The sequence below is a fragment of the Penicillium hordei genome (genome assembly GCF_028827395.1).
Source record: "Penicillium hordei strain IBT 12815 chromosome Unknown utg000002l_segment0_segment0, whole genome shotgun sequence".
Classification (NCBI taxonomy): domain Eukaryota; kingdom Fungi; phylum Ascomycota; class Eurotiomycetes; order Eurotiales; family Aspergillaceae; genus Penicillium; species Penicillium hordei.
The window spans coordinates 4,738,848-4,765,736 of record NW_026623143.1 but is presented as its reverse complement, the minus strand read 5'-3'; the positions used below and the strand labels follow the sequence as shown (position 1 = coordinate 4,765,736).

General features: G+C 46.9%; 8 protein-coding genes across 8 annotated transcripts; 5 read left to right on the top strand and 3 right to left on the bottom strand.

Annotated features, from left to right (window-relative positions):
* Positions 1 to 3,952: 3,952 nt before the first annotated feature.
* On the top strand, positions 3,953 to 4,945 carry N7537_005129 (uncharacterized protein; the record flags this gene model as incomplete). Its single annotated transcript, XM_056896186.1, has 1 exon — positions 3,953 to 4,945. The coding sequence occupies one exon, from the start codon at positions 3,953 to 3,955 to the stop codon at positions 4,943 to 4,945; it is 993 nt and encodes a 330-aa protein (XP_056755934.1).
* Positions 4,946 to 5,315: 370 nt separating this feature from the next.
* N7537_005128 (NAD(P)/FAD-dependent oxidoreductase) lies at positions 5,316 to 6,332 on the bottom strand (the record flags this gene model as incomplete). Its single annotated transcript, XM_056896185.1, has 1 exon — positions 5,316 to 6,332. One exon carries the CDS (start codon positions 6,330 to 6,332, stop codon positions 5,316 to 5,318), a length of 1,017 nt encoding a protein of 338 aa, XP_056755933.1.
* A 479-nt stretch (positions 6,333 to 6,811) lies between these two features.
* N7537_005127 (Acyl transferase/acyl hydrolase/lysophospholipase) lies at positions 6,812 to 11,836 on the top strand (the record flags this gene model as incomplete). Its single annotated transcript, XM_056896184.1, has 4 exons — positions 6,812 to 6,882; positions 6,940 to 6,966; positions 7,026 to 7,480; positions 7,542 to 11,836. 4 exons carry the CDS (start codon positions 6,812 to 6,814, stop codon positions 11,834 to 11,836), a joined length of 4,848 nt encoding a protein of 1,615 aa, XP_056755932.1.
* Positions 11,837 to 12,272: 436 nt separating this feature from the next.
* Positions 12,273 to 13,226, top strand: N7537_005126 (alpha/beta fold hydrolase; the record flags this gene model as incomplete). The annotated part of the gene is made up of 1 exon (XM_056896183.1): positions 12,273 to 13,226. One exon carries the CDS (start codon positions 12,273 to 12,275, stop codon positions 13,224 to 13,226), a length of 954 nt encoding a protein of 317 aa, XP_056755931.1.
* Positions 13,227 to 15,928: 2,702 nt separating this feature from the next.
* Positions 15,929 to 16,450, bottom strand: N7537_005125 (uncharacterized protein; the record flags this gene model as incomplete). The annotated part of the gene is made up of 1 exon (XM_056896182.1): positions 15,929 to 16,450. One exon carries the CDS (start codon positions 16,448 to 16,450, stop codon positions 15,929 to 15,931), a length of 522 nt encoding a protein of 173 aa, XP_056755930.1.
* A 5,283-nt stretch (positions 16,451 to 21,733) lies between these two features.
* Positions 21,734 to 23,409, top strand: N7537_005124 (SMI1/KNR4 family protein; the record flags this gene model as incomplete). Its single annotated transcript, XM_056896181.1, has 2 exons — positions 21,734 to 21,744; positions 21,813 to 23,409. The coding sequence occupies 2 exons, from the start codon at positions 21,734 to 21,736 to the stop codon at positions 23,407 to 23,409; spliced, it is 1,608 nt and encodes a 535-aa protein (XP_056755929.1).
* A 646-nt stretch (positions 23,410 to 24,055) lies between these two features.
* N7537_005123 (uncharacterized protein) lies at positions 24,056 to 24,745 on the bottom strand (the record flags this gene model as incomplete). Its single annotated transcript, XM_056896180.1, has 1 exon — positions 24,056 to 24,745. One exon carries the CDS (start codon positions 24,743 to 24,745, stop codon positions 24,056 to 24,058), a length of 690 nt encoding a protein of 229 aa, XP_056755928.1.
* A 683-nt stretch (positions 24,746 to 25,428) lies between these two features.
* Positions 25,429 to 26,865, top strand: gmtA (GDP-mannose transporter; the record flags this gene model as incomplete). The annotated part of the gene is made up of 4 exons (XM_056896179.1): positions 25,429 to 25,800; positions 25,855 to 25,942; positions 26,002 to 26,373; positions 26,432 to 26,865. Exons 1-4 carry the CDS (start codon positions 25,558 to 25,560, stop codon positions 26,863 to 26,865), a joined length of 1,137 nt encoding a protein of 378 aa, XP_056755927.1. The 5' UTR covers positions 25,429 to 25,557.
* Between the last annotated feature and the right edge of the window lie 24 nt (positions 26,866 to 26,889).

Sequence of the window (26,889 nt, the reverse complement as noted above, 5' to 3'; positions counted from 1 at the left end):
TTTTATTCTGAATTTAGGGAAATAAAGTCAATACCTAGTAAAAGTCACAAAAGATTTATATCTTTGAGAGAGCCAAGTCATTTTTTGTACTGAACAGGTGACAAAGATGGGGTATAGGCGGTCAACATACGGAATATACACAGCCCGGGTGATAGATCATTTTTTATGGAGTTGATCAACATTTGTATTTTTTATGTACTCCGTAATAACAAAGATCCAATATGCAGTAGTAAATGGTACACCTGAAAGTCACAAAAACTTAACGCCACTCTCCAAGGTGTAGATATATATAACGCGCGGCATTAAAAAAAAGGCTCGCAAATGACGCATGTGACACGTTAGCTATACAGACAGATTTCCGATAAGCCGCATGCATGTCGGGAAATCATAATTAGAACATAAACGAGTAGATGAATACCAAAATCGTGGCTACGGTGGCAACTGTATATTCAATCTCGAACCAAGCGGCCTGGCCACCGAACGCGATCTTTTTACTCTTCTTGGTCGGGTGCGCGACACCAGTCTTGGGGTCGCGGGCCAAAATTTACTATGGGCAAGATCGGACTGGCGCACTGGTTGGTAATGGACTGCCGATCAACAGTCATTGTGATACCAGTAGTCTAGAATATCTAAACCTGTTTCTTTTTGAAATTTCCTTTTTTGATTTTGATGTTATGAAAGACGTCAAAAGATGTTCTGATGGTGGGAAATCCTCCAACGGTGTGGATTATCAACTATCAACACCCGTGAAAGCGCGGTGTGGTACGACGGTGTATAGCGCTCAATGCCGAATGCCTTATTTTGGCCTGACTTACGCCTGAATTAACTAACGTAACCGGTAAGCGAGCCGCCACTGTAAGCCAGCCGCCAGCTTCAAAACACATAGTAAATGGGACAAATTACAACTTGATATCTCAACCACCATAATATAATTTTAGATCTATTATTATTAGATAGGTATTGATAAGCATTTCTAGTAGTATATCTTAGAGTTGAATAACTAAATCAAACCCCTAGATTAGTATAGTATCGAAAATTACATCTCTAAATTCGAAAAATATATATATCTTAGTCATTAATTTACTTAATTTCCCTAAACTCCAACAAGTGGCTAGATATCCTATAAAAAGCATTAGGGTATAAGAAAAAGCTCATATAGTCAACCGTTGTTGTAATATCATGTTGTAATTTATCGCATTTACTATGTGTTTTCAAGATGGCGGCTCGCTTACAGTGGCGGCTCGCTTACCGGTTACGTTAGTTAATTCAGGCGTAAGTCAGGCCAAAATAAGGCATTCGGCATTGAGCGCTATACACCGTCGTACGGTGTGGTATCTTTGACTGCAGATCTATATGACCTGTCCCTCCACATCGCCGTTCTCACTCAGCTGAAGGGGAAAAAAAAAAAAAAAAAACAAGGCTTTGGAATCAAATCAGTACAGATTTTCATACAGGGCTAAATGCAACTTATTAACCCCCTACGTGTAGTATGTTGTAGAACGCTACCAAGTACCGGTCAGTTAGGTCTGTGTCAATGAGATTGGGATCTAAGGTTTCTGATTTAGTGCCTTGACTACATATATTTACTCTCACCTATCACTCTAGTCTTTACTCCGTATACAAATTCGCCTAATTGACCTGCCTTCTGCCTCGACAAATATGCGGTCGGGGTGTTGATGGGGCGCCGCCGAGCGTACCTACATAAAGTTGCATAATAGTACTCCGTACTCAATTTCATGCACACGGAGGTGATCACCCTTGCATGAGATAAAATCAAACTGTGGCAAAGGAGAGAGACTAGAACACGTACAGACTAATTCCTAGTCACCGGACCAAAACTAAAATCAATCAAATAAAGAAGTGGGCTATTTTAAAACGAATAGATACGTTGAAGCTTCTTCCGCCCGCTAGTTGGTTCCTAGATCAAATAACGATAAAATGCAAGAAAAACAAAACAAAAAGAGAGTAAAGCAACTCAAAAACGAGTTAGACTACCAATATTATGCTCGTACTTGCAGGGATATTGCATTACCCTAAATCCCTCTCTCTGGTCGCTATCATTCTCCAACGTTCAGATAAGCCACAACTGCCCCCAAAATAAAAACGAAAAATTCGATGATACAAAATTCTACGCGCAGCAAAGTATTGTTTTACTATTGGATCTCGGGCTAAAAATTCACGGAGCTAATGACAAACGAATATAGAAAGCTGAAGGAATGCTGGAAGAATGTTGGGAAAAGTACATGAACTATCGGTCTACATATACATGCATGTCAATATACAACAGTCTACCCTAGTGAAATTCACCCAGCGCTAAAGAAGCGGTGTAGAGATGCATATAGTTTAGTCCTAATTCAATTTAGTTCTATGTTTTCAACCTGTATTGTATAACACACAACATAGTCAATCTGTCGAATACTGTATTCTTTCTTCTTCAACTACTCTCTCTCTCTCTCTCTCTCTCTAGTATGCGTGCTAATTCAATTTACTATGGTATCTAAGATACCGCGTACCCCGAGCCCCCCGCCGAGCCCTCCCCCGGAGCTAGATCCCGAGCCCCCTAATCCGCGTACTACCTAGACCTAGATTGAGCGAGATACTACTCTCTATATACTTACCCTAAGTAAGGCTAGATGGTTATAACGGTAGATTGCGGCGTATCTTAAGATTACCTAGAATCAAGTACGCCGGACGATTAAACGAGGTGCCTCTATACCTTATAAACCTTCTAGAGCGGCGCCGAAATTAACTATAAGTAAGGTTGATAATATTATCACATTTATTATAGCGAACGAGGCTAATCGCTAGCTCTTATATAAGAAGCTAATTAAGATTTTTAATCTTAATCTATCTATTAATACTCTTCGGCGAACTTTAGCGAAAAGGGGATATTACCGCTATATTACGTTTAGACGACCGGATATAAAGGAAAAGAACCGGATAGATCGTCTTAACTAGGCTTATACTTACGTTAACTAGACCTATAAGGATTAGCTTGGGGTTATTTAGACTAATAAAACCTAGGTAACGCCTAGATTCTACCGGAAAGTACGGGTAATACGTTTACCGACTAAGGAGAGATACCCTAACTATCTCTAGCCTCGATACCGGAAGTCTAGAGGATAGATATTCTAGACCTCCTTTTTAGGTCTTAAAAAGGGTCCTACTCTTTTTTAGGAGAAGGAGTAGGGTTAGATTAGTACTAAGAACTATATCTCGCGTATTACTCCTTTGATTATAGGTTTTATCGCCTCCGAAGTATAATGAATTCGATTATTATATACGATAATACGCCTAGGTATACTACTAAGGAGACGCTAGAGTATTTTAAAGAGCTTAGGGTTTATATGATAAATTGGCCTACTATTTCACCTGATTTAAATCTAATTGAGTTAGTATAGAATTGAATAAAGGACTGGATTGAAGAGAAATATAGAGATTAACACTTTCTACCTAGTAAGTTCCGTTAGATTGTATAAGAAGCTTGGGATATAGTGCCGGATGACTATATAAATAGCCTTATTAAAAGTATGCCTATGCGGTGCCAGGCGGTGATCGATACAAATGGGGGTCCTACTAAATACTAGTTAGTATATAGTATGAATTGAGAGTTGAGAGTTGAGAAATCTGTTTTTGAAAATCTGTATTTGTTTCACTATGTAAAAATATTATATTAATTACAAGCTAGTATTTAAACTAATGTATATAGGTGGAGGTGGGTGAATTTCACTAGGGTAGACTGTTGTATGTGGAGACAAAGCCTGTTAGTCTCAGCCTATTCAGGGAAATAGGGACTGGTATTTTGCAGCAGATCTCATACGATAACCACTTTGCTGGTGATTAATGGATGTACATGGGTTAGAAGCAATGAGAGGTGTCTGAGGGATCTCTCGGTATTTAATATGAGTTCAATTATGGCGCTCTCTTTCATCTGACGCCATTTCACTCCCAAATGGCGAATCTCACTCCTATATCGTTATTTTCTGGTTCTTCAAGACGTGAGAGGCTTGTGACCTCCATGCGAGCTTTGATTGACAACGATAATGTTGATCCCGATATACTCAAACCAGGGACTCCCTGGCCTAGCATGGACGAAATAATGGGCAAGCCCCCTGGGGAAGAACAGATTGCTTTCGACTGTACTCAACACCAGAGTTCGATTCTTGAAGATCCTGCAATTGAGGCGGAATTCAGCTGCCCGGTAGATCTGGGGTTCGATGCCATGTCAAGCTGGCAGAGTGATCAACACGGTCTGGCGTCGTACATCACCGATGCAAGCCCGACCGAGCAATATCGAATGCCAAGCGCAACAGTACCCGAAAAAAACATTATTGATCCCCATCTACATTCTGATCGTCAATTGGCTCATACGTCACCTAGATTGGGAGGATTAAAGTCCCCTAATATGACGCTGGATTCATGGGAACTGTTTTCGGGAGGCGGAAATGAATCCCAAGACTATACCTTGCCCGGGCGTGAAGCCCGGGATCACAAAGCAACCCCAGATGGCGATGGTTTCCACCCGAAAACCCGGAAACCCTGGAAGAACCAAGGCCCCTCGAGTCGTCGGTCACCGAATACTACCCATCACCCGCCAAAACGCCAGCGGTCCCATTACGTTATAGAAAAGAAGTATCGAGCTGGCCTCCAGGAGCGCTTCGAGGCGCTCCGCGGCTGCGTAATGGCTTGGAATGAGTTCCAGCGCCGAGAATCTGCTTCAGGTGAAGCAGCAACAACTGGCGATGAGTTAAGTGGAGGTAGCAAGATGAGCAATGGTGGACGAATGAACAAGGCAGAGGTCCTCAGTAATGCGGTCACCTACATTCAGGAGCTTCAGGAGGAGAACGAGGTTGTGATCCACCATTTAAAGCTGCTGATCCGGCGGTTACGGGGGGTGAAACAAGCTCTACAAACGGATGATCTACTTTGTACCTCAGGGTTGTGAACAGGCGAAGGCTGATGAGTAGGTTTTGAAGCTAGTCAGTGAGAAATTTCGGGGTCAAATTATTTTCAATGTCGACGTTTCGTCTTTCCTAGTCTTTCATTTTTACCGAAGGAAAACTTGTTGTGATATGAAGCTGGTGTAGATCAGGAACCAAGCCGCACCGTCGGAATTAGCTCCGAAGTGTCTATACGGACGACCAAGTTGATTTCCAATCAACTTGGCTCATTGTGGTATATATAAGCTCATGTATCTTTCTAAAATAATAACTCAATTCATACCTCTGAATAACAACAAAACTAAATCCATGGTAACCCGGTTATGGCTCGAAACATATACCCCCTTTTCTACAAGTTTCTCGGACAAGCCCCTTTTAACCACTCTCATGATGTGATATCATGTATTTCACGTCTGCTTGCAGTTGTTGTGCAACACTAGCGCCAGTTAGATGACCCATGGCAGACGCAGAGGCAAAGTATTTGTGGCGAGAAGCGCAATCACCAGTCGCAAAGACGCCCGGTTGGGATGTTTCTTGCCAGTCCCCGATCATGATGTCACCATCCGGGGTGAGTTTTACCCCTAGTTGCTCTGGTAGATCACTCGCTTGCTCGGTTCCTGGGTGATAAACAACTAAGGAATGTTGCTGTGGTGCAGCCTCCTCTAGTACCACACGTACCCCCGGGGTTGACTTTCCGTTATCTGTCGCAGTCATCTCCAGACGTTCAATAAAATCTGGCTCAATATCGCATCCAGAGACCATGGTCATGGCCTCGCGCAGCTCGGCTGCCGCTCGTGTGTTACCGTGTGTATAAACGCGGACACGCGAAGTGAACTGTCTGCAAGAGCGTAGCACACGCATGAGAGTTGATGGCACCGCAAATTCATCCAATGCGAGGATTCCAATGGACTCAGCGCCTCGTTCTTCATGGCCATGGCAGAGGAGACAGTGGGCGACACCTTTGCCCCAACACTCATCGAATCCATCGATACTTGGGAGCAGATCTCGAGACCCGGTAGCGAGGACAACCTTTCGACCATGCCATACTGTTTCAGACGAATCAATGGCTTTAAACGGGCCACTTTTGCTTGGGGTTCTTTCGCTGCCGGGTACGTTGGCGTTCTCCTCGACCCGACTGATGGAGAGTACTTCCTGATGGACGAAAGTACATTGCCCTGAATATCTTTCTACCAGCTCAGCGCGGGCAGCGGTGCGAAATTCTTCTGGGAGTCGATGGTCCCAGGTGGAGACCATGTGCATCTCTCCATATTTGTTGCGGTAGTCCCCCGAATCAAAGATAATAATGCTGTGATTTTGTCTGCAAAGGGCCAATGCGACTCCAAGTCCTGCGGGCCCTCCGCCGATAATCAGGGCATCTGCAATGTCTAGCATTTTCGTCATCTTAAGTTTGTCTTGGTAGCGAAATTATCTCTACTTAGTATCCCTTGATATGAGATGATATATTTGAAATGGGTGGTGCTGGCAAAGGTGGCACCACCAATGCGTGGGGCGATGAAGTGGTTTCGGTATCCTAAAATTCGATGTGAAATCATACTGTGTGAAGAGAGGGTTGTATGTAATCTGCGTTTCTAGAGAAGCTTGGGCTACCTGCAGTGTATGCTTGCTATGATATGTTGTAATCGGTTTGTTGAGCACTGGTGGCACCACCGGTCGCATCACCAAAGAAGCACCTCTGCGTTAGATACGGAGCGCACGACCAAGGAGCGAAATACAGAGGTATTCAATCTTAGCAGGGCATCTTCGACCGAATTGATGAGCTGTTGGTGCGAAAAACCAAATCAAGTCTCTAGATACCTGGTACTGAATCAATCTGCGCCTGTCGCTGTCGCACTTCCATTATCATCGTTGCCATGGTAGATCTAAAAGAGCCAACCGATAGCAATCATGAGCTGGCCTATGACTTGCTTTTGACCTTGCTCGAGTATGTGGTATAGTTCATGCGTTCAACTCTCGATGTATGCTAACATGCCTTCCACAGACACCAATTCTCCTCACCTGTCCAATGGTATGCTCTGGGAGTTTAGAACTACGGAAAAGCACCAACTAATCTACTTGTGGTAATAGGATTTCCACGCAGGATTCATTGCTCAATGGAGATCCCGATGGACGGTTCATCGAGATAGGACCTGCAGACACGTTGATGTCTATGTTGAAGAAGACCTTCGCGCAGGGATCGAATGGCATTACCGGAGAACAGAATGCAGAATTTTTGACGTTCATGGAAGAAATTGCCAGGGTACATAAAGTACCTGATATGGTTTTGGAGGAGCCGACGCTGCCATCACAGGACATCGGGGTATCTGGGACAGAGGCGGTGGAGCCGATCAAGGCCGACGAACCCATCAAAGCTGCCATCGCAACTAATACAGAGATTAACGTGACGACGGCTCGCCAGATTTCCGAAATCGATGATGTGCCTCCTCTAGCATCAGAAGCCCTGCTAGCTATTGTAGCTTCCGCACTCAAAGCTTCGAGGGCAAGTATCGATACAGCTAACTCCATCAAGTTACTAGCAAGGGGTATGTACTTTCTTGCAATGTTCCTCACACGGATTTAGCTAACCCAAGAGCAACTCCACAGGACGGTCAGCACTCCAAAACGAGATCATTGGAAACTTGGTCACAGAGTTCGAGCAGCTCCCAGATGCGGTGGAAGAAATCCCTTTGGTCGAGCTTAGCCAGGACTTGCAGAGGACTTTCAGTGGCAAGCTCGGTCTATATTTGAACGAATGGCTTGGCAAAAAGATATCAGCCAAACTCGCCCCAGGGTTTACACTCTCCAAATTGCGCAATCATCTCAGAGATTCCTTCGGCCTGAAAGAAGGTCACCAAAATTCGTTCTTTTTGACTGCTGATTTCGATGAGATTACCACTCGCTTGCCAGATGATGGGAAATCATGGGATGCTGTTAATCGTTGGACACATTTGTATATGAAAGCACGTGGTTTGGAACACGCATTGACTCAAGCTGTGACGGAGGACCGGGGTCAACCGGCTATGCAGCAAGATACCACCAGTCCTCAGCTGGCTAAGTTCGGCCAAGACCTTGCCCACTTAATGGCGAAGCATTTCACACCCCCAGAGTCGGGTACGGAGACAGAGACAAAGCTTCAACAAAATCAAGAGCACGACCGGAAAATAGAGTATAAGATCAATCAGCTTTCGATGGAGCTTGGACCCGAGTTCATCTCAGGCGTGGAGCCATATTTCTGCCCTGAATTAGTCCACCGGTATCAGTCTAGCTGGAACTGGGCAGTTCAAGATCTATACGTGACTTTGTCGAAGATCATAACAGGCTCCACGGAGATGTGTGGAGAGCCAGAGCTGCAAGAATGGATCGAAAAGTCAGTGGATCGACTTCAAAGTCGATCCACTGATCGGCTCCGGCGATGCGCCGAGTACTTGCACCACAAATGGGAGCAACTGCCACAGACGCCCGAGAGAGATGGCTGTCTCCTACTGCTGCGTCCACTGGTAGAAGACATCGAAAGTCCCTCATCAGGCTCTGGGTCAACGAGAAGGGATGAGGATTCTGTCGACGGGGATTCAAGTGATCCTCCAAGCTCGTATCCGAGCCTACCTAACAAAGAGGCATTCACCCCATCAGCTTCTTCATTGTCTATTGTGCAGAGTCCCATTAGAGTGTCTGTGAAAGATCAGAATGGTGCATGGACGACTGACATTTATTTGACAAACCGCCTTCATGAGGTTGAGACAAGCCCACACTCGAAGCCGATGACCGGGACTGTTCTGGTAATTGGCGCAGGAAAACAATCTATTGGCTTTGTTCTCGTGAAACAGCTACTCAGAGCTGGGTCGCGTGTCGCTCTTTGTACCACTCGAATGACACCAAGTACCAGGAGGCTTTACTCCCGAGTATATGCTGAGGAGGCACGAGCAGGAGCTGAGTTGGTTCTGCTACCATTCAATCAAGGAAGCGTGCAGGATATCACAAAACTGGTTGACTATATTCACAGCGACATGGGATGGGAAGTGGACCACCTGGTACCCTTTGCAGCAATATCAGAGATTGGAAAGACTCTCGAGGACCTAGATTCTCAGTCGGAGCTCGCACACCGTATAATGCTCACAAATACACTTCGATTGATAGGTGCAATTGTGAGCTCTAAGCGAGACCGACATGTGTTGAACCATTCCACACAGGTTCTGCTGCCACTGTCACCAAACCACGGTCAAATCGGCGGAGATGGGCTGTATGCTGAGTCCAAGTTGGGTCTAGAAGCACTTTTGAACAAGTGGTCTTCCGAGCAATGGTCAGATGCAGTGTCCCTATGCGGTGTCCAGATAGGTTGGACAAGAGGCACTGGCCTGATGGAAGCTAATGATATCCTGGCCAATGATATTGAAAAGCTGGGAGTCCGAACATTTGCAGCAGAGGAAATGGCATCGCTTCTCACCATGGTGATGGAGCCTGCTTTATTCGAGGCGTGTAGTGTACAGCCCCTCCTTTGTGATTTCAGCGGTGGACTGCAGACGCTTCCAGACTTGAAGGCATGCATGGATTCCGCGCGTTTGAGAATTCAGACAGACGCCACAATCAAACAGCGAATACAGCAGGAGATTACACATGACCAAATCTCCTCGAAAGCAGACACACATCTTAACAAGCCACCCGCGCCCCAAGAACCTAGGGCAAGGCCCCGAAACGATTATCCTGAACTCCCAGAGTGCTACAATGAGCAAGTCCCCCCTGACCTGTATAGGTTGGAGGGCCTTGTTGACCTGGATTCCATGGTCGTGATCACCGGATTTGCAGAAATCGGCCCAATGGGTAGTTCCCGGACGCGCTGGGAAATGGAGGCTGAAGGCGTATTCTCTATGGAAGGGTGCATCGAGCTCGCTTGGATGACTGGAATGATCAAATATGAGCGCCATCGCATCCACAACGGAAACAATGTTGGTGCTGGGTGGATTGAGTGCGAGTCGGGTGAGCCGATCAGTGATCTTGACGTGAAATCCAAGCTGGAAGGCAAAATTCGCGAGCATACCGGAATCCGCATTCTTGACCTAGATGACCACTGCAACCCCAACCCCAGGTTACGAAACATGCTGCACGAAGTCGGTACCCAAGAAGAGCTACCACCATTCGAGTGTTCCTCGCAAGCAGCAGAAGGTTTCAAAGCCCGACATGGAGACGCTGTCGAAATTTTGCAGGATGATGGGACTACAGCCACCGTGAAAATCCGACGTGGGGCATCCATCTTCATCCCCAAGGCACTGAACACGGATTATTTCGTGGGGGCTCAAATTCCAACTGGCTGGGACCCCGCAATATATGGTATTCCTCCTGAGATATTGGCCCAGGCCGATCGACCTTCGCTCTTTGCATTGGTATGCACCGCAGAAGCCTTCCTTGGTGCTGGAATCACAGATGTATACGAATTGTACAAATACATCCATGTTTCCGAAGTTGGCAACTGCATTTCCTCTGGTTCCGGTGGACTTACAGCCTTTCAGGCATTGCATGAGCATCGCATGTTGGGTAGGGAGGTTCAGCAAGACATTCTTTCTGAGATTTTCATTGGAACAGCTGGCGCTTGGGTGAATCTCCTTCTTCTCTCTGCATCTGGTCCCTTGAAAACTGCTGCTGGAACCTGTGCATCATCCCTTGAGTCGGTGGACACTGCATGTGAGCTTATCAGCAGTGGCAGATCCAATGTTTGTATTGCGGGTGGTTACGAGGTCTTTACCCGACCTATTTACTATGAGTTCGGCAACATGACAGCCATCATAAACTCGGCTCAAGACTCAAAGCGTGGAAGAGAGCCGAGCGAGATGTCGCGTCCATTCACTTCCACTCGGAATGGCTTCGTCCTCAGTGAAGGAATCGGCCTCCAAGTATTAACGAGTGCATCCTTGGCTTTGGAAATGGGATTGCCCATATATGGAGTTATCGCTATGTCGCACATGGCAGCGGACAAGATAGGGCGATCGATCCCAGCACCGGGCCAGGGTATCCTCACAGCGGCCAAGCAATGTGGATCACCTGGCTTGTCTATGAATCCAACACTGCGTGCCAAGCGAATTCGCACATCGCTAGGCCATATTGAACGCCAGGCTCAGGCAGACATGGATGCCTTGCGGGAAGAAATCAGCTTCATGGAGTCCAGGGGAGAACCTGTCTGCGCCGAAGCGATGGAAACACGACTCCGGGGACTCCAGGAGGAGGTGGCTTTCGAGAAAAAGACTGTACTACGTGAATTGGGTAACAACTACTGGCGAAACAAGCCCAACATTTCACCCATTGCAGGAGGGTTATCGGTTTTTGGTCTTTCTGTGGATGATATTACCTTTGTCAGTATGCACGGGACAGCCACGAAACTGAATGACAAGAACGAATGTGCGACCCTGGAGGCGCAAATGCAACATCTCGGGCGACACCCTGGGAACCCGATGTATACCATTGCTCAGAAGTCTGTTGTGGGCCACGGGCTGGGAGCTTCGGGTTCTTGGGCGTTGAACGGGGCCCTCCAGGCTCTACATTCGGGTATCATCCCCGGGAATCGGAATGCAGATGATATCGATCCTGTTCTACAGGATTTCGAGGGGCTTCTCTTGACAAATGAGAACATCAAGCTCCGTGTATCTGACATGAAAGCTTTCTGTGTCGAATCTTTTGGGTTTGGGCAGAAGAGTGCACAAGTAATTGTTGTGCACCCGCGCTATCTATATTCAGCTATCTCGGAGAAGTCGTATCAAGAGTATCGCAAGAAACAGATTGGGAGGGCAAGGATCGCTGCCAGGGAACTTGATCGCGGACTTCACGGCCAAGGCATGTTCAAGGCAAAGGAGGAGACGCCATACGTGGGTGATGAGCATGCTTTCTTGCTCAATCCGCTCGCTAGGACTCAGTAGATTATAGTAAATATAATCACACTTTTCGGGTATATATCGACGTATACTATATTAAAGGCTACTAATAAAGCCGCGAAAAGTACACAGGTTCGTGTGTAGCTTCCTATAACTAGTTACAAACATGGATAGAAACTAACTGGGTTTAAAATTCGCTTCCACATTTTCCATGAAGAAGCTCTTGGTCTTTACACAAATAATGAACGCATGATATACCGATTTTTATTGACTAAAAGATAGGAATTCCATAAGTTAACCTTGGAGATAACTTGGCCAAGGGGATAGTAGTGGCACCACTGCATATGCTCTTTGTTGTACGGTGGTGCCACTGGTTGCTTCTGCGGGGAAATTGAAAAGGAACTACGGAGTACTCCGTATCCAGCCCCTCCTTGCCCTAGTAACACACGCCTTCCATCAAGTCATATCCAATAATTTCACCATGACTTACGAGAACACTTGGGAGTCATGTGAGGCTCGAGAGGATGTTGTGGAAAGTCCTAACGGGACCCGATTGTTCATAATAGCTAAAGGGGCCCCTCGATCCGCCAACCATCCAGTTGTTATTTTCGAGTCAGGACTGGGCGTCAGCGGTGCACAATGGACAGCCGTGCAACGACTGTTAGACCCTCGCATCCGCAGCTACGCCTATGATCGTGCTGGGTACGGAAACAGCCCGGAATCGAAAACGCCACGCAATGCAGCCAACTTGGCGGCAGAGTTACTTGATGTTCTCCGAGCCGCGAAGATAAGTCCGCCATACATCGTCGTCGCTCACTCCTACGGCGGAATCATCGCGCGTGAATTTCTAGCTGCTGCAGATGCCGAAGCGATAGCCGGGATGGTGTTGGTAGATACCAACCAGGAGAATACACACCCTAAGCTTCGCGTGCCCTTCTCTGCCATGCAAGCACTGTGCGGCGAACGAGACTACTCCGATGTTATTGGGTTGTTCCGTGAAAATTCCTGGACCCAGGAAGAGCTGGACCGCATTGCGACAGACGGAAGCGTCCCGACCGCGGCGAGCACCACGGACAAAGAGGCTGCACTTATACTCCAAAGCTCCATTGATTTGGGGGAGAAGCATCAGTTGGATACGCGTCCGCTGGGCATGCGACCGGTCACTGTTATTCGAGGTGATTCACGTCGCGACTTTCAACGTCTGCGCACTGCTGCCCAGGAAGGTGACTGCGGTACCAAAGAGCATTTCCAGGAGATGGACGAATTTCTCCAGAATCGCTTTGACGTTTTCGACCGTGAGCTGCAGATGCAGCAGCTGAGTTTGTCGGGTAACAGTCGCTTTGTCCAGGCCACCAACAGTGGACATTCAGTTATGGCGACTGAGCCTCAGCTGGTTGCCGATGAGATTCTCGCTGTCTGGGACTCGAGCCTGTAGCGCATATTCCGTGGCAATTTTATTATATAGTCACTTGGCAGATGGCTTGCTGTACGAACCGCGTGGCATGAGCAGCTAGTTAAGGGAAAGTGATAGATATGTCGAGAAGTATCTGTTCCGTCGCCGTGTTTTTAGCGCTTTGAATTTAACGGTTTCGATCTATGATTTCGTTTTATACCTTCAGAATTATAATATCGCTCATTTAGAACCTTTAGCCCTTCGCATTTTAAATGTTTTGTTCCTGTGCTGGTGATGTGGGAATAGTTACTATGAACTGGGTAGAAAAGTTTGGCATCTACCCTGACTTTAGTATTCAGCACAAATTTCGCAAGTTTAACAAAATAGTCGAGTGGGCAGACGAACACGCCGCCCCATCTTTGCCATACAATCGGGGTAGGATCCTATGTCGAGAGCTGACTCCGTGTTTTTGCTAACACCACCTCCTTGCTCGTTTTTATATGGTTGTATCAATTCGCGACCAAGACCATAATACCACTATTGCCGAAATATATATTTGAGACGCGCATCTCCGACCAAGTCAGAATAAATATTTGTATATAGGTTGTCCCGAGGACCGCTGACCAAGCCATTTGTGCTTTCTTTATCCAATTTACATACCGTCTGACCAAGGAGATAAGAAAAGAGTCATATGGTGTTCGAATGTCTCCTTACATACGGCCTGGAAGAAAGACATGGTTGGTTATTGAAGAGAATTCATATTACATCAAGGGTTTGATATACATGTTCCAAGTAGGCTTCCGCAAAGCCCATAAATGGGCCCGGACTTCCGGCCCAAAGCCTGACCCGTACTGGGCTATGGGCCCTACCTTCGAAACCCGACCCAACCCACAGCCCATTAGTGGGGGCCTATAAAGCCCCCGTTAAAGCCCATCTTAGGCGGCCTCTGTAATCGCTGTATTATAACCTTCTACTAGGTATATAAAGTTCAAAGTTAGAATCTAGTATTATAGTAGTTGTATAAGAATATTACTGCTTTCTAATTGAACTTCTTTAATTTATAAATTATCTAAATAACGCGCTTTCTCGTATTTTAAAGAGAGATAACTAGTAATTTTCGAAATCAGCTATACCTCCATACTTAGACCTCGCCAGAGTCCAGCGTTGGACACCTTTTTTGGGCTTTTTCTTGGGGGTTGTCCAGACCCGTCTAATTACAGGGTAATTATAAGGTATTTCATACATAGGGGGTGTCCAACGCTGGACTCTGGCGAGGTCTGTCCATACTCTTCTTGATTCGGAAAACCTAATTCCGACAGGCGCTGGATTGGTTTAAATGCTCTCACCTCGTATCTTAGACCTTTTTCATTTCTATCCTCGTGAGCTAGTATGAAAGCTCCCATCCTTGCTCCGGTGAAAAGATATAGTTGAAGAGCTAGCGTGATGATAGCCTTAAGCAATCCGGGCATAAACTGGCGATGATCCGCTCGCCACATAGAGGATATCACTCGGAGAAAATCCTTCCTAGTAAAGCTATGGGCTGGATCCTCGACATTCTCAATCTTTCCTTCGTTTTCTGTCAATGTTCTCTTTACCCACTATGCCGTAGTTAGTTTGGCTTCTATTCCGGAACACGGGAAGTAAAATCTATATAGGGGCTTACACTAGATATCTCTTTCCGGTCTTCTAACACAATCTTAATTTGCAATTTTTCTTCAAATCCACCAAATAGCCTCTCCGCATAATTAAGAACCGATATCATCACTAGCCGTCCATTTTTACTTTTTTTTTCCCTCGCGCTGAATGACTGTACTACCGAAGGAATTCTTTAATAAGTGTATGGTCTGGAATCGCATAGCCTGGCCCTATTTTGTAGCCCTCGATTCGTTCCTATTCAACGAACCTAAAAGCAAGTAAGTAACTCATTCGCTAGGTATTTCTTATATATAAGTGAATGTCAACTCACTTCATCCAAAGGTTAACAGTATAGCAGTACATCCTCTTGGTCTTAGGTATCCTTTTATCTTTCTCTCGGATAGAATCCTTATCTACATGAGCCCCAAAAATGTAGCTGCTCTCTTATAGTTGTTTGTGGCGCTTCTCTTTGGCGATCTTATCTTGTTGAGCAAAGAATTGTTTTCTACCCATGGCCAGTTAAATTTCCTATATAATGCAAAAAAAATGGCCGAGGAGCTGAAAGAATGAGGTGGAAAACAGAGAAAGCTATCTTGGAGGCTTGGAGTAGGGAAATAATTCTAATTTATTATTTAGTAATTTGATATGACCGAAGACTTTTCTCTTGCGTCGCCCCTTGATAGATGAACTCCGTGCCTTCCAATTTGCGTCATCGTGCTCTAGTGCGTTATAATTTGAGAGGGGAACGAAATCGGAAGATCGTGCACCTCAAAAAGTAGGCTCTTACGGTGAGAAATGATGGCCATCAAAAAGTAGTTCGCAAATAAACAGAATTGTGGGGCAAAGGGCTTCTTTGGGTATGGACTGAGCGTGGACTGAGTGCTCAATAGATGGCTCTGAGCCGCTCACTGAGTCTGAGCCCGGGCCGAAATTTACTCAGAGAGCCTGACTCTGAGCGCCCTCATAAAAGCGGCGGCAGCTAAGATAGGAAAGCCCCACCCGGCAGAGGAAAAATGGTACGTATAGGTACATATGTAACAGCCCTCGATAGATAACCAAATGGCCCTTTGTCACTATAGTTGCCATCTTCAACTGTATGAAAAAGCTCCCTATCCACCCATAAATCCATCAAACTCATCATCGCTATCCGGAAGCAGTGGTATAACTTTCACATATCGCATCGGATCGATGACCTTTTCATCGGAGCACTCTTGGGGCGACGGAGCATCCAACAATGTCTGTAGAGACTCTTCATCGATCACCATACACATGTTATATTGGGTAGAGAGACCTTGATCCTCCTGTACATCGACCCAGCGTCGGAAATGAGCGCGAATAGAGTCCATCGATGCTCCTTCAAATTTTGGATGGTTCATGATGATTGAACGGTGCTGAGCCCAGATCTCGTGGTATGAATTGAGATCTGTATTGGTTGAGGTATTGTTTCCCGAGACGCATTCAGAGTATAATCCATGTTTCATGTAGGAGTTGAGAAGATCGATAATTCGGAGGAATGCGGCGTTGGAATGGGGAGTATATGTAGTGCGATAAATGACATAGCCCCATGTTGATCCGTTTCTAGTGGCCGTGTGAAGGTGCTTGGTAGGCCAGGATAGTCCGTTGAGATTCATTGTGATGTGTGTTTTGAATGCTGTAAGCCAGGACAATACAAAGAATGGGATGGGAAGAAAAGAGTCACGAGCTACTCGGATTTATTGATTTTGTGTCTCTACCCTTCTCCACCTGCGCTGACGCTAATGTACAACCGAGGAGGGGGCTGTTCATTACTAAGATCTCACTTGGCCCCCAAGGCCCTTTAAACGCAATTGTTCGGATATACTTAATCCAGACAAGTGGAATTCACATATCTGCTTGTGGTATTTGCGGACAGGAGGTAAGACTGCCGAGTTTGATAGTATTTAGCTGCAGGAGATAATACTTCTCGGTTTTGGGGATGTACCTATGTAGGTGAGCACCTAGTATCATATTAGATTACATTGTCTTGGTCCAGAGACCCTCAGCCCCACGCTAAACCTAATTCAGTGAGGCTTATATAGTCAACACGAACCAAGCGGGAAAGAGGTCGCGCGACCATTATCCCATTATAGTATTTTATACCATCGGAATTTGAGTATCATATTCGCTTGCTTCTCACTCATTAATATAGCTGTAGTGGCTTTTTAGTATAGTATCGTGAAAGAATGAGGTATCGGGCCACACGTAGCGGTACGAGATTCAGTCTTACCTCTCTTGTCAGCTTCCAGGGGTTCCTGTGAGACCCTTGCCAAGACTAGTGGGGGCTGTCTTGGGCACTATATCTGTACTAGTCCACTAATGCCTGTATGGTAAACCCCAGCTTATCCGTACGACTATTACCAGGCGCTAAGAGAGATGAAAAATCGAAGACAGCCTCCCAGGGTAACCTACGTCGTAGGTAGTCTCGATCTCTGAGTCTTATCAGTCCTCGGCATGACATCCCACCGCTGACTATATGGGTTGAATTATGCTGGAGAGAATCTAGCAGCCATCCGAGGCAAATGCGTCCCCGATGATCTGACGAATTAAGTGGCACGGTTATGCGTGCTTTGAGGAATCTGCACCCACGATTGCCTCGCGCAGGAGTTGCACGGGCACATTCTAAAATATACACGCGCTTTGAATGCGCGTGCGATATTGAGCAATCAAGTTCCGAACGCTAAATCACCGGACGATTTCCCTTATTGTAGACCTGATGTGATGGATACATGGTCTATGGCCATGCTAGTCCAGGAGATAGATCACATGTTTCAGGAGGATGTCGTTCTTGTGCGTGATATAACCATCGTCAAAATTGGATTCGAGCTCGAAGGCGATGTTATACCTTCTTTAGTGGAGAATCTCCAGCTGAATATATGCTTGGCGGATCCATCGATACGACCGTCGCCCCCCTTCCAAGAATTAGACCTTGGAGAGGCGTATAGGGATGCGCCATATGTGGAATCGGAGGGAGATCGTAAAATGGTGGGCTTATGGCCGGGTCCAGGGAGACCTCGTGGCGGATACCGCCGAAGGGGCCGTGGAAGGAGAGGTCAGGGTTAACGTCTTACTGTGGGGCTCATTTTCGTTTCTATGTATATTCATGGATGTATTATACCCTTTCTTCTACAAATTCAAAGTCAACTCAAAATACGAGGATACTGGAAGATCTACACATGTTGCCAGTTGTGGCAGGACCGAGACATCCAGGACCTAAGCCAGATGAGCATTACCGGCAATATATTGGGTAGAATTCATCCTACTGCCGGTTTTGAGAACACTCTTTACATTAAATTTACAGCGTATTGTTTCACAACAATGCAGCTTTGTGTCTGGTGGAGATGCAATATAAACTAGCGTAATGACTAACCGAACCGCCCCGACCGCAATTTTCACCCATGGACTCTTTATCCAACATGACATCCAACATGGGTTGCACGTCTTCCTTTATAACTGGACAAGCTGGACAAGCCGCAAGTGAAGATAACAACTAACAATCCCCCCCCTGCGGATGACACCATTTCAGGGGACAAATAGATGCTTCATTTTTTGACTTCTGGTAATAGAAAAAGGGAACATCTATCAAATCTTTCATCTATACAGCTCGGGAGACGGGATATGGGATGTCTTGATGTCCTCATGTCGGTACTCCTGATAGTAGAGCTAGTACTGTAGGCACCAGTACAAAAGTAGACAACTCCATGCGTGGCGCCATTTTTGGTTCCCAACATGATAGAGCAGCGTATTACGGAAACGATAAGGGTGTAACTCTTGGGGTTCAAATAATATTGGCACATGGCCAATGACCACAGCCAGCGATCTTGATAGCTTTCTAGCTAATGAGCCTAGATGCTAGACCCGTGCGCTACAGTTCTAAAGTGGACGTAGTTTGTGATAGGAACGAGAGGTCGAAATACGTCAGAATACGTTCACAGTGAGGGAATGGTAAGGTGGTAACAGATACAATTAAATTGTTCCAAGGGCTTTGTGGAAAAAAAGTAGTATATGATAGTAGAGTTTGACCAGGAGAAAGATATCCGCTCATAGGAACCTCGCACTCTTGGGGATCTCACCATGACGCGAATTAAGTCCCTTTCTTTTAGTTGCTGTGGGTGTCTCAAGCTTTTGCCCTCGTTGTAGAACACTCTCATAGCCATGCTTACCATGCCCGCCATCTGTTCTTTCAACACCACACTGCCATTTAGCAAAGAGATAACAATGTACCGCTACAAATCATGTCCCTCGGGCCCTCTATTACCTAGGGTCTTCTGTTAGCCAGCGGCAACGAATACGCAAACGTCTGCGTGACGGTTTACGGTTCGATGATTGGGAGGTAGACATGGTAGAGACCGAGACAAACCGTGGTATGTTTGGCAACGTATTCAGCCTTCCTACCTTATTTAAGTCATATATTCATACACTGGCAATTACTTGCAGGAGGTTGAAGCCCACTCGGGTGATACAATCGACCAAGTCAAAGCGGCTGCGCAAGGATCTCTAAATCATGGTCCCAATGTAGTGTTCATCAACGCTGACGAACGATTGCATCTAGAAGTCGACATAGTAAACACGGGACAACGCATGAGATCTCCGATCAACAGACTGCTCGCCGGCGATGACATGGGGAAAAAAAGACAATATCAACCCTTATACCCTCAACGGAGGGTAATACAGCTGCTTACTGCCCTACTGCCAATGCACAGTTCCGTCAACTTGTCCACGAAATGTAAGATGACGGAGTCTCCATTGTACTTGCCGATATGGATTCGAAGACTTGCGCAGGGGCCCTCAAAATAGCCGTCATATCACAGCGCATCGATGCACGCCGCAGCAGGACCCAGGACCGGTTTGGCGATGGTCAATGCTCTGTCAGCGCGCATTCTAGTGATTCACCAGGTCATCACGTTGATGTAGGAAGTCGTTAACACAACGGGAGAAATTGACACGAAACCGCAAGCGACATATTCTGCTCTTCCTCTCGGCCCCCCTCTCCCTCATTCCTATCGGCGGCGTGGTCATCGGCGCCATTAACGCTTGCTAGCATCGGGCGGTTTATCGCCTTGGTTGGTGAAGTGAGTTTGGTGGGTATGGATATTTATTCTGTTGTGGATGATCCTTCCTCCGCACCATTTCTCATTTTTGGTTATATTCTCAGCGCAGATGCGCTTACGGACGCTGTCAAAGTCAATAAGGCTGCTAAGGTGAGACGTAAGCTTGGTGAAGATTTTGGGAAGGGTATAGCCAAAATCGAGAGTATTACGAGGGCGTGTAAGGTGTGCATTAACAAGAAAAGGCATTCTGGTTATCAAGAACCTGCTTGTAGTCCTTCAAATAAGCTCTGTCCTGCGGATGCAGTTACAGGATCGATCGAAATCACTCCTTAATACCTTAAAATACGCTAGTCTATACTAGGCTTAGCGCCATCGGAAGGATTGAATCGTGTCGAAACATTTTGTCTTCTGTGAGACCTGACCTTGTCTACTGTAGATTAACTTGAAATGACCATGGAGTACATATGTATAAATATACAGATACAGATTTCCGCAAGTTGATATAACAGTTTAAATGCTCCGTCAGTACAGGATGTGTTTGTATTTCGGGTATAGGAGAGAGAATTGTCATCGGTGTAAATGTAGAGCTGAAGGAATAACAAAGGTCCTACCGCCCAAGTTCCTGAACGCCAAGATGTATATCGCACCAAGCCTGAACTAGCCACACCGTTGAAACGAATCAAAATTGGAAGGTTTCCTTATTCTAATGTGGAGCCAAGCCTATAAGAGCCCAGTGCTGATCCTAATATCCCCCGGGGGGGTTTCCAAGTATATTTTAGACTTGGAATATAAAGAGTTTTTCAATAATAAGGATCTACATCGTGGAATCACTGAACGGTTTGGTTCGCAGGCTTAATACATGTGCAACATATGTTAAATGTCCTATATTGTACATCGCATAATACTTCCTATTTTTTTGTTGGGACGTGGACTTCTCCCCCTATTAACCCTATTGACTCCTATTTGCCAGCCACAGTCCTTTCTCCGAGATCCACTCACCTGGCGCTAATTTTCTACCAATTTCGCCGTGCTCTGTACTACGTACACCGTATGCAACATATACAACATAGATTGTTAGGGGAAGTACGGAGTAAACGGAGCCCGAACTCGGCACTCCAGGATGTCCGATTCCGTGTTCCTGTTTCTGTATACTTCTTTTTACCTACATACCTTGCCACATATCGGGAGCTGGGGTCTTCCATTTCACAGATCTTCCGAGGAAGCTTAACTCGAACTGCTTTTGCTGTAAGGGTTTGGATAATGGCATTCAGATACGCTTGTAATTGTATGTCGCCTGGAAGACATGTATTGACTGGATGCAGTACAATACAACACACATACTTGGCAAGAATACCCCATTTTCGCATTCAAAAGCTTATGATGGGTTGTCGACATCATATCAAAAAGGATCTACATACCACACGTCGAGGCCTGGCTGGATGCGGCCAGGGGGTGGGATGAAATATAATCATATCATAACAATTGAAGCCGAACAGTTTCTAGATTGTAGAAGAGGATCATATCATATTAATCAAGCCTTTTGAGAGTCTTGTGTTTCCAAGGAAATTAAAAAGCCCAAAACCCTCTTTCTCCCCCCTCCACCTTTTCTCCTTCCTTACCTAATTCTGGATTCTGGACTTCCCAAGGTTGCCCCTACCACATCTTCACATCTTCACATTTTCAATAATCTCCTTTTCCTCTTCTGAATTTTGAATACTCTAGTTTTCATTATCCCCGCGTCGGGACACGTTTTCCCCTGTCTCCAATGACCGATCTCGCGACCTGAATCTCGGTTTTAACCCCCCTACGCCCGTTTTTTTTTTCCCTCCCCTTCTCTACTGTGACACCATGGCGAATATGTTTGTTTATCTCTGGATGTCTAGATCTGGATATCAAGACAATGTTCATGTCCACTGACGTGATGCAGGTTGAGTTCGACATGGCGTTCCTTTTGGCATACCATGACCTCCTATGACCGTCATGCCTCCCACGACTCCCCCTACCGTACCGGGAGACACGTTCCTCTCAGCCAAAGCCGTCACGAACCGCTCACATCTATCGCAACCAGCGCAATCGAGTCTCGTCCGGACCTCTCCAACCCCTACGATGACGAGCCTACAAAAGGATCTGCAAGTGCACATGCATCCGAGTGGAATGCCTCCCCCGATGACTTGGGCTCTCCCACCCAACCCTACTCACCAGGGATGAGGTCGGTCGCATCTCAGAAGAGGCGATCGAACGAACAAGGCGAGGGGGCGCCAGAAATTCAGATGCAAAGTTTCCACGATGGAGCACCGCCACCACCGCCGGTCGCTCACTCCTGGAGGAAGATCGAACGATGGTTAGAAAGCAATTATGAGGAACTCCTTGACCAGCTTGGTGAAGGATGTACCCAGAATGACATTAATGAATTGGAGCATGAACTCGACTGCAGTCTACCATTAGAGGTGCGGGAATCGTTAATGGTCCATGATGGCCAAGAACGCGGCGGCCAACCTACCGGTGTCATCTTCAGCGCCATGCTGCTCGACTGCGAAGAGATCGTTCAGGAATGGCGGAACTGGAAAAAGGTCAACGACGAATATCTCAGCAACGCAACTACGATGCAAAACCCACCCGCACCCAGCTCTGCAGCAAGCTCCTCCGCGGCCGGTCCGTCTCAGCAGCCCTCGTCTCAAATGTGGCAAGCAGAGCTGCTCGAGCGTCAGGACTCCCAGCCTCCCGGTGCAGTTCAGAAATCCTACGCACACCCCGCTTGGATTCCCCTCGCCCGTGATTGGGGCGGCAACAACCTGGCCATTGATCTGGCACCTGGCCCCGCTGGAAAATGGGGCCAGGTGATTATTTTCGGCCGGGATTACGACTGTAAATACGTCGTTGCTCGGTCGTGGGCTGGATTCCTCGCGACTCTCGCCGATGATCTATGCAGCGGCCACGTCATTGTTGACGAGCAGACGGATGAGCTGAAGCTGAAACCATTCAAGAACCAAAATGTAGAGCCCCCATACCTGGATATTCTGCGCTGGAGGACGGATCAGAAGTATGGCCGCCGTGTACCTCGTCGGAAGGGCCCTGTACCCAACGGTCTGGGTGTGAACGCTTCAGGAAACCGGTCCAGTAGTCGTGAGTCCCCCTACGGCAGCCCCACACGCGCTGAAGAACGGGGCCGTTCGCCACACCGTTTCTCCAAGGGTGGAAATGCTCAGAGCCCCAAGACGCCATTTGGCGTGTCCAGTCCTCTTGCACGCGTGACTGAGGAGACAACAAGTCCCGCTGTCACTGTAGGACCCACAATCTCCGAAGACGCGAAGGAAAACAACAAGGAGCCTCAGGCTGAAGATCTTATGGAGGTTGTAACCCCGCAAATCTCCAATAAGGAGAATGAAGGGTTCCCCAAGCCCAATGAACTTAAGGACTCCGACAAGGCCGAGAAAATCGATAAGATTGAGAAATCTGACTCTGCGGAGTCCTCAGCCGCCACTGAATCGGAGGTCCTCGGCGAAATGAAGAACGTGGCTATTTAGAATATGCCTTGCTTTTTGAGTCCGGACACTGCTGTTTTCTCTCGAGTCTCGGTTTTTCAAGGGCATCCGGCGTCAATGTGGAACTTATGGATGTTCGACAACGTTCTGCTTCTGCTTCTGCTTCTGTTTCTACTTCTGCTTCTATGTATAGAATTCCCCCCTGTTCTTCTTCTAGCCTCAGTTTCGCGGCATTTGTTGTAACTCTAGGGTGCTGTTTTGCTCCGCTTCCGCTTTTGCCTTTTCGTTTTGGTTTTCCTTTGCCGTCGAGATGGCTCTGTGTTTACGGTCTTTGATATTTTTTTGTCTGTAATTCTATGATGACAGTCTGCTTTGTTCTTTCGTGTCTGGCTACAATCCCATTTATTTTGATTCTCCAATCTTCCAACCTCAAGTTCCACAAGACTTGTTCCCCGGGAGGGAGGGAGGGCATATGCATAGTCCCAGTGGAGACCTCCAAGGTGTCTCGGTGGCTAGCTTAGAGCTTGTATCAGGCTCGGTATATATGGATAATATGCCATGGATATGCTACTAAACATCCAACTATGAACATCAATATAGGTCATCAATCCGTTAATATACAGAAATCATGAATCAACGTCCCAATACTCTTTCCCCACGGGTATAAACTTCCAAGCAAAAAGAACTCTTAATCCCAATCGTCATCGTCATCGTCACCACGGTTTCTCACATTGGGATTAGAATCCCGAATCCCACGTTTCTTCCTCCCAAATCCTCTCCCACCAGCACCGTCATCACTATCCTCCTCCTCCCTCACATCATCATCCTCATCCCCACCCCCGATCTTCACTGCCAAAAGAATCCCTTTGAAAACCAACCTCTTCTCCAAAACCCTGACATCAAACCCTTCAACCCCATCAAAGCCCCTAGCATCAAGTCCCTCAAACCCAACAACCCGATCAAGTCCAACCCCATCCTTAAACCCAATAACACAAGGCAAAACCTTAATCCCAAGTTTCTGCGCAATAAACGGCGTGTTACGCACATCCACCCGCGCAAACGAAACCTCGTAGTGCACACTCGCCAGCTCACCAAGCTTCATATCCATAACCGCGCACCGCGCGAAATCAGGGTGCGCAAAGTGCACCAGACATCTGCTTGTGCGTGTTGTGAAGTCCAGCACGGACTGGTCTGACGAGAGTGTCGGGTAGACTTCGTTTTGGAGTAGGCCTGTGGTGCCGCTTGTTGCGCGTGCGGAGTGGTTGTTTTTTGTGGCTGCGAGCTCGGCGTTTAGTTGGTGGATGCGTTGGTCGCGATAGAGGGTGTCATCTTCGTTTTCGAGGGCAGCGAAGAGGGCTTCGTCGTCTGAGTCGGGCATTTTGGGGGAGGTGCGGGGGTAGTTCGTAGATTTGAGATTGGGTTGTTTTTCTTTTCTTGTCTTTTTTTTTGGGTGGGATTGAGATGAGTTGTTCTGTTTGGGCTTGCTTTTGAGTCCTATTTCCCAATGTAAAGGTGTGGATTGGGATTTTCGAAGGAGTGTGTGGTTAGGAGGGTTGAAGTTGGAAAGTCGGGAGCTCCACTGGTATATGGACTCGGTACGGAGTCGTCTACGCGTGAACAGCTTTATGGATTTGGTTTCTGGTTTTTTTGATAGTCTAAAATTGGAGTGAGGTATGAGTTTCTTTATTTCTTGTTCTTTTGGTTAGTGGGACAATTTTGTGCATATTCTTTAGCCTCATAGAACCTTGGAATAATTCACGCTTATGCATATACCCATACTACATAAGTATAAACGTACGACTACCAGCTACATATGTGTACTGTCAATTGTCCTAATTGAGTATTTCCATGCCCTAACCAACAAGTATGTTGTATCAATTGACTGCTAATATACTCCGTATATTGTATTCCAATAGTGCATCCGATGTTTCACTCTATAAATAAAAATCCTGACTCAGCACCCCCTAACTGCCCTGCTTAGGTAACGACGTTCCTGTTTCCGGCCGCGAAATCTGTTGTTGTCAAATCTCCTTTGGCGGTTTTTTTTTTTCTACTTGGTCACCTTCTCGAACAACCTCCTTTTGTTCCTCGACTCCCCTGGATATATTCTGGGTGCCATCTGTCATTTCGGTCCCTCCCCCTTTCAACAGAACAGCCGATAACGCCCCTATCCGCGACCACTCACTCAACATGGCCGAAGACAAGAAATCCGACGACTACACCGTCGAAATGAACAAGCTCGACCAAGGGAACAAGGAGTTCGAGGCTGCGCCGCCGCCGACTCCCTCGCTCCGCGCCAGTCCGAGCATCTCCAACAACCCCGCTCTTCCCGTTTTGGCATACTGCGGTTCGTCGATTATGATGACCGTGATGAACAAGTATGTTCTGTCGGGTTTGGATTTCAATCTGAACTTCCTCTTGCTCTGTGTCCAGGTATGTGGTGGCTTTTTCAGTTCTTGATCCAAGGCGAATTGCTAATATCGCCAGTCTTTGGTCTGCATTGTTGCAATTCAAACATGCAAGTCCATGGGTCTTATCACCTACCGTGATTTCAACACCGATGAGGCCAGAAAGTGTATGTACTTCGATTATTACAAGCCGAGAGATGTGGCAGCTGACAAGATTCCATATCAGGGTTCCCGATTACGCTCCTACTGATCGGCATGATCTACACTGGCTCCAAGGCTCTTCAGTTCCTTTCAATCCCCGTTTACACTATCTTCAAGAACTTGACCATTATCCTGATCGCCTATGGAGAGGTTCTCTGGTTCGGTGGCTCGGTCACTAACCTCACTCTGTTCTCCTTCGGTCTGATGGTTTTCAGCTCGCTCATTGCGGCCTGGGCTGATATCAAGCATGCTGTGGAGAGCACCGGTGACACCTCCAGCAAGGTCTCCACCCTGAACGCTGGATACGTCTGGATGTTGATCAACTGCCTGTGCACCTCGTCCTATGTCCTGGGCATGCGCAAGCGCATCAAGCTGACCAACTTCAAGGATTTCGACAGTATGTGGTTCTTTCCAGCCTTGTTTCAAAATGTTTACTAATTTGACTTTCTCTCCAGCCATGTTCTACAACAATCTCCTGTCGATCCCCGTTTTGATTGTTCTCACCCTGCTGGTCGAGGACTGGTCATCCGCTAACCTCGCCCGCAACTTCCCCGAGAGCAATCGTGACGGTATCTTCTTTGCCATGGTTCTGTCCGGTGCTTCCTCTGTCTTCATCTCGTACACATCCGCATGGTGTGTCCGCACTACCTCCTCCACCACATACTCCATGGTTGGCGCTCTCAACAAGCTACCCATTGCCGTGTCCGGTCTCATCTTCTTCGATGCACCAGTCACTTTCCCCAGTGTTTCCGCCATCGCTGTTGGCTTCGTCAGCGGTATTGTCTACGCCGTGGCCAAGATCAAGCAGAACTCCAAGCCCCGCACCGGTGTTCTCCCTACACCAGTCAGTGCCAGCAGCCAGAGCATGAGAGACTCGTTGCGCTCTTAAAAGGCTTGGAATGACAATATGCAT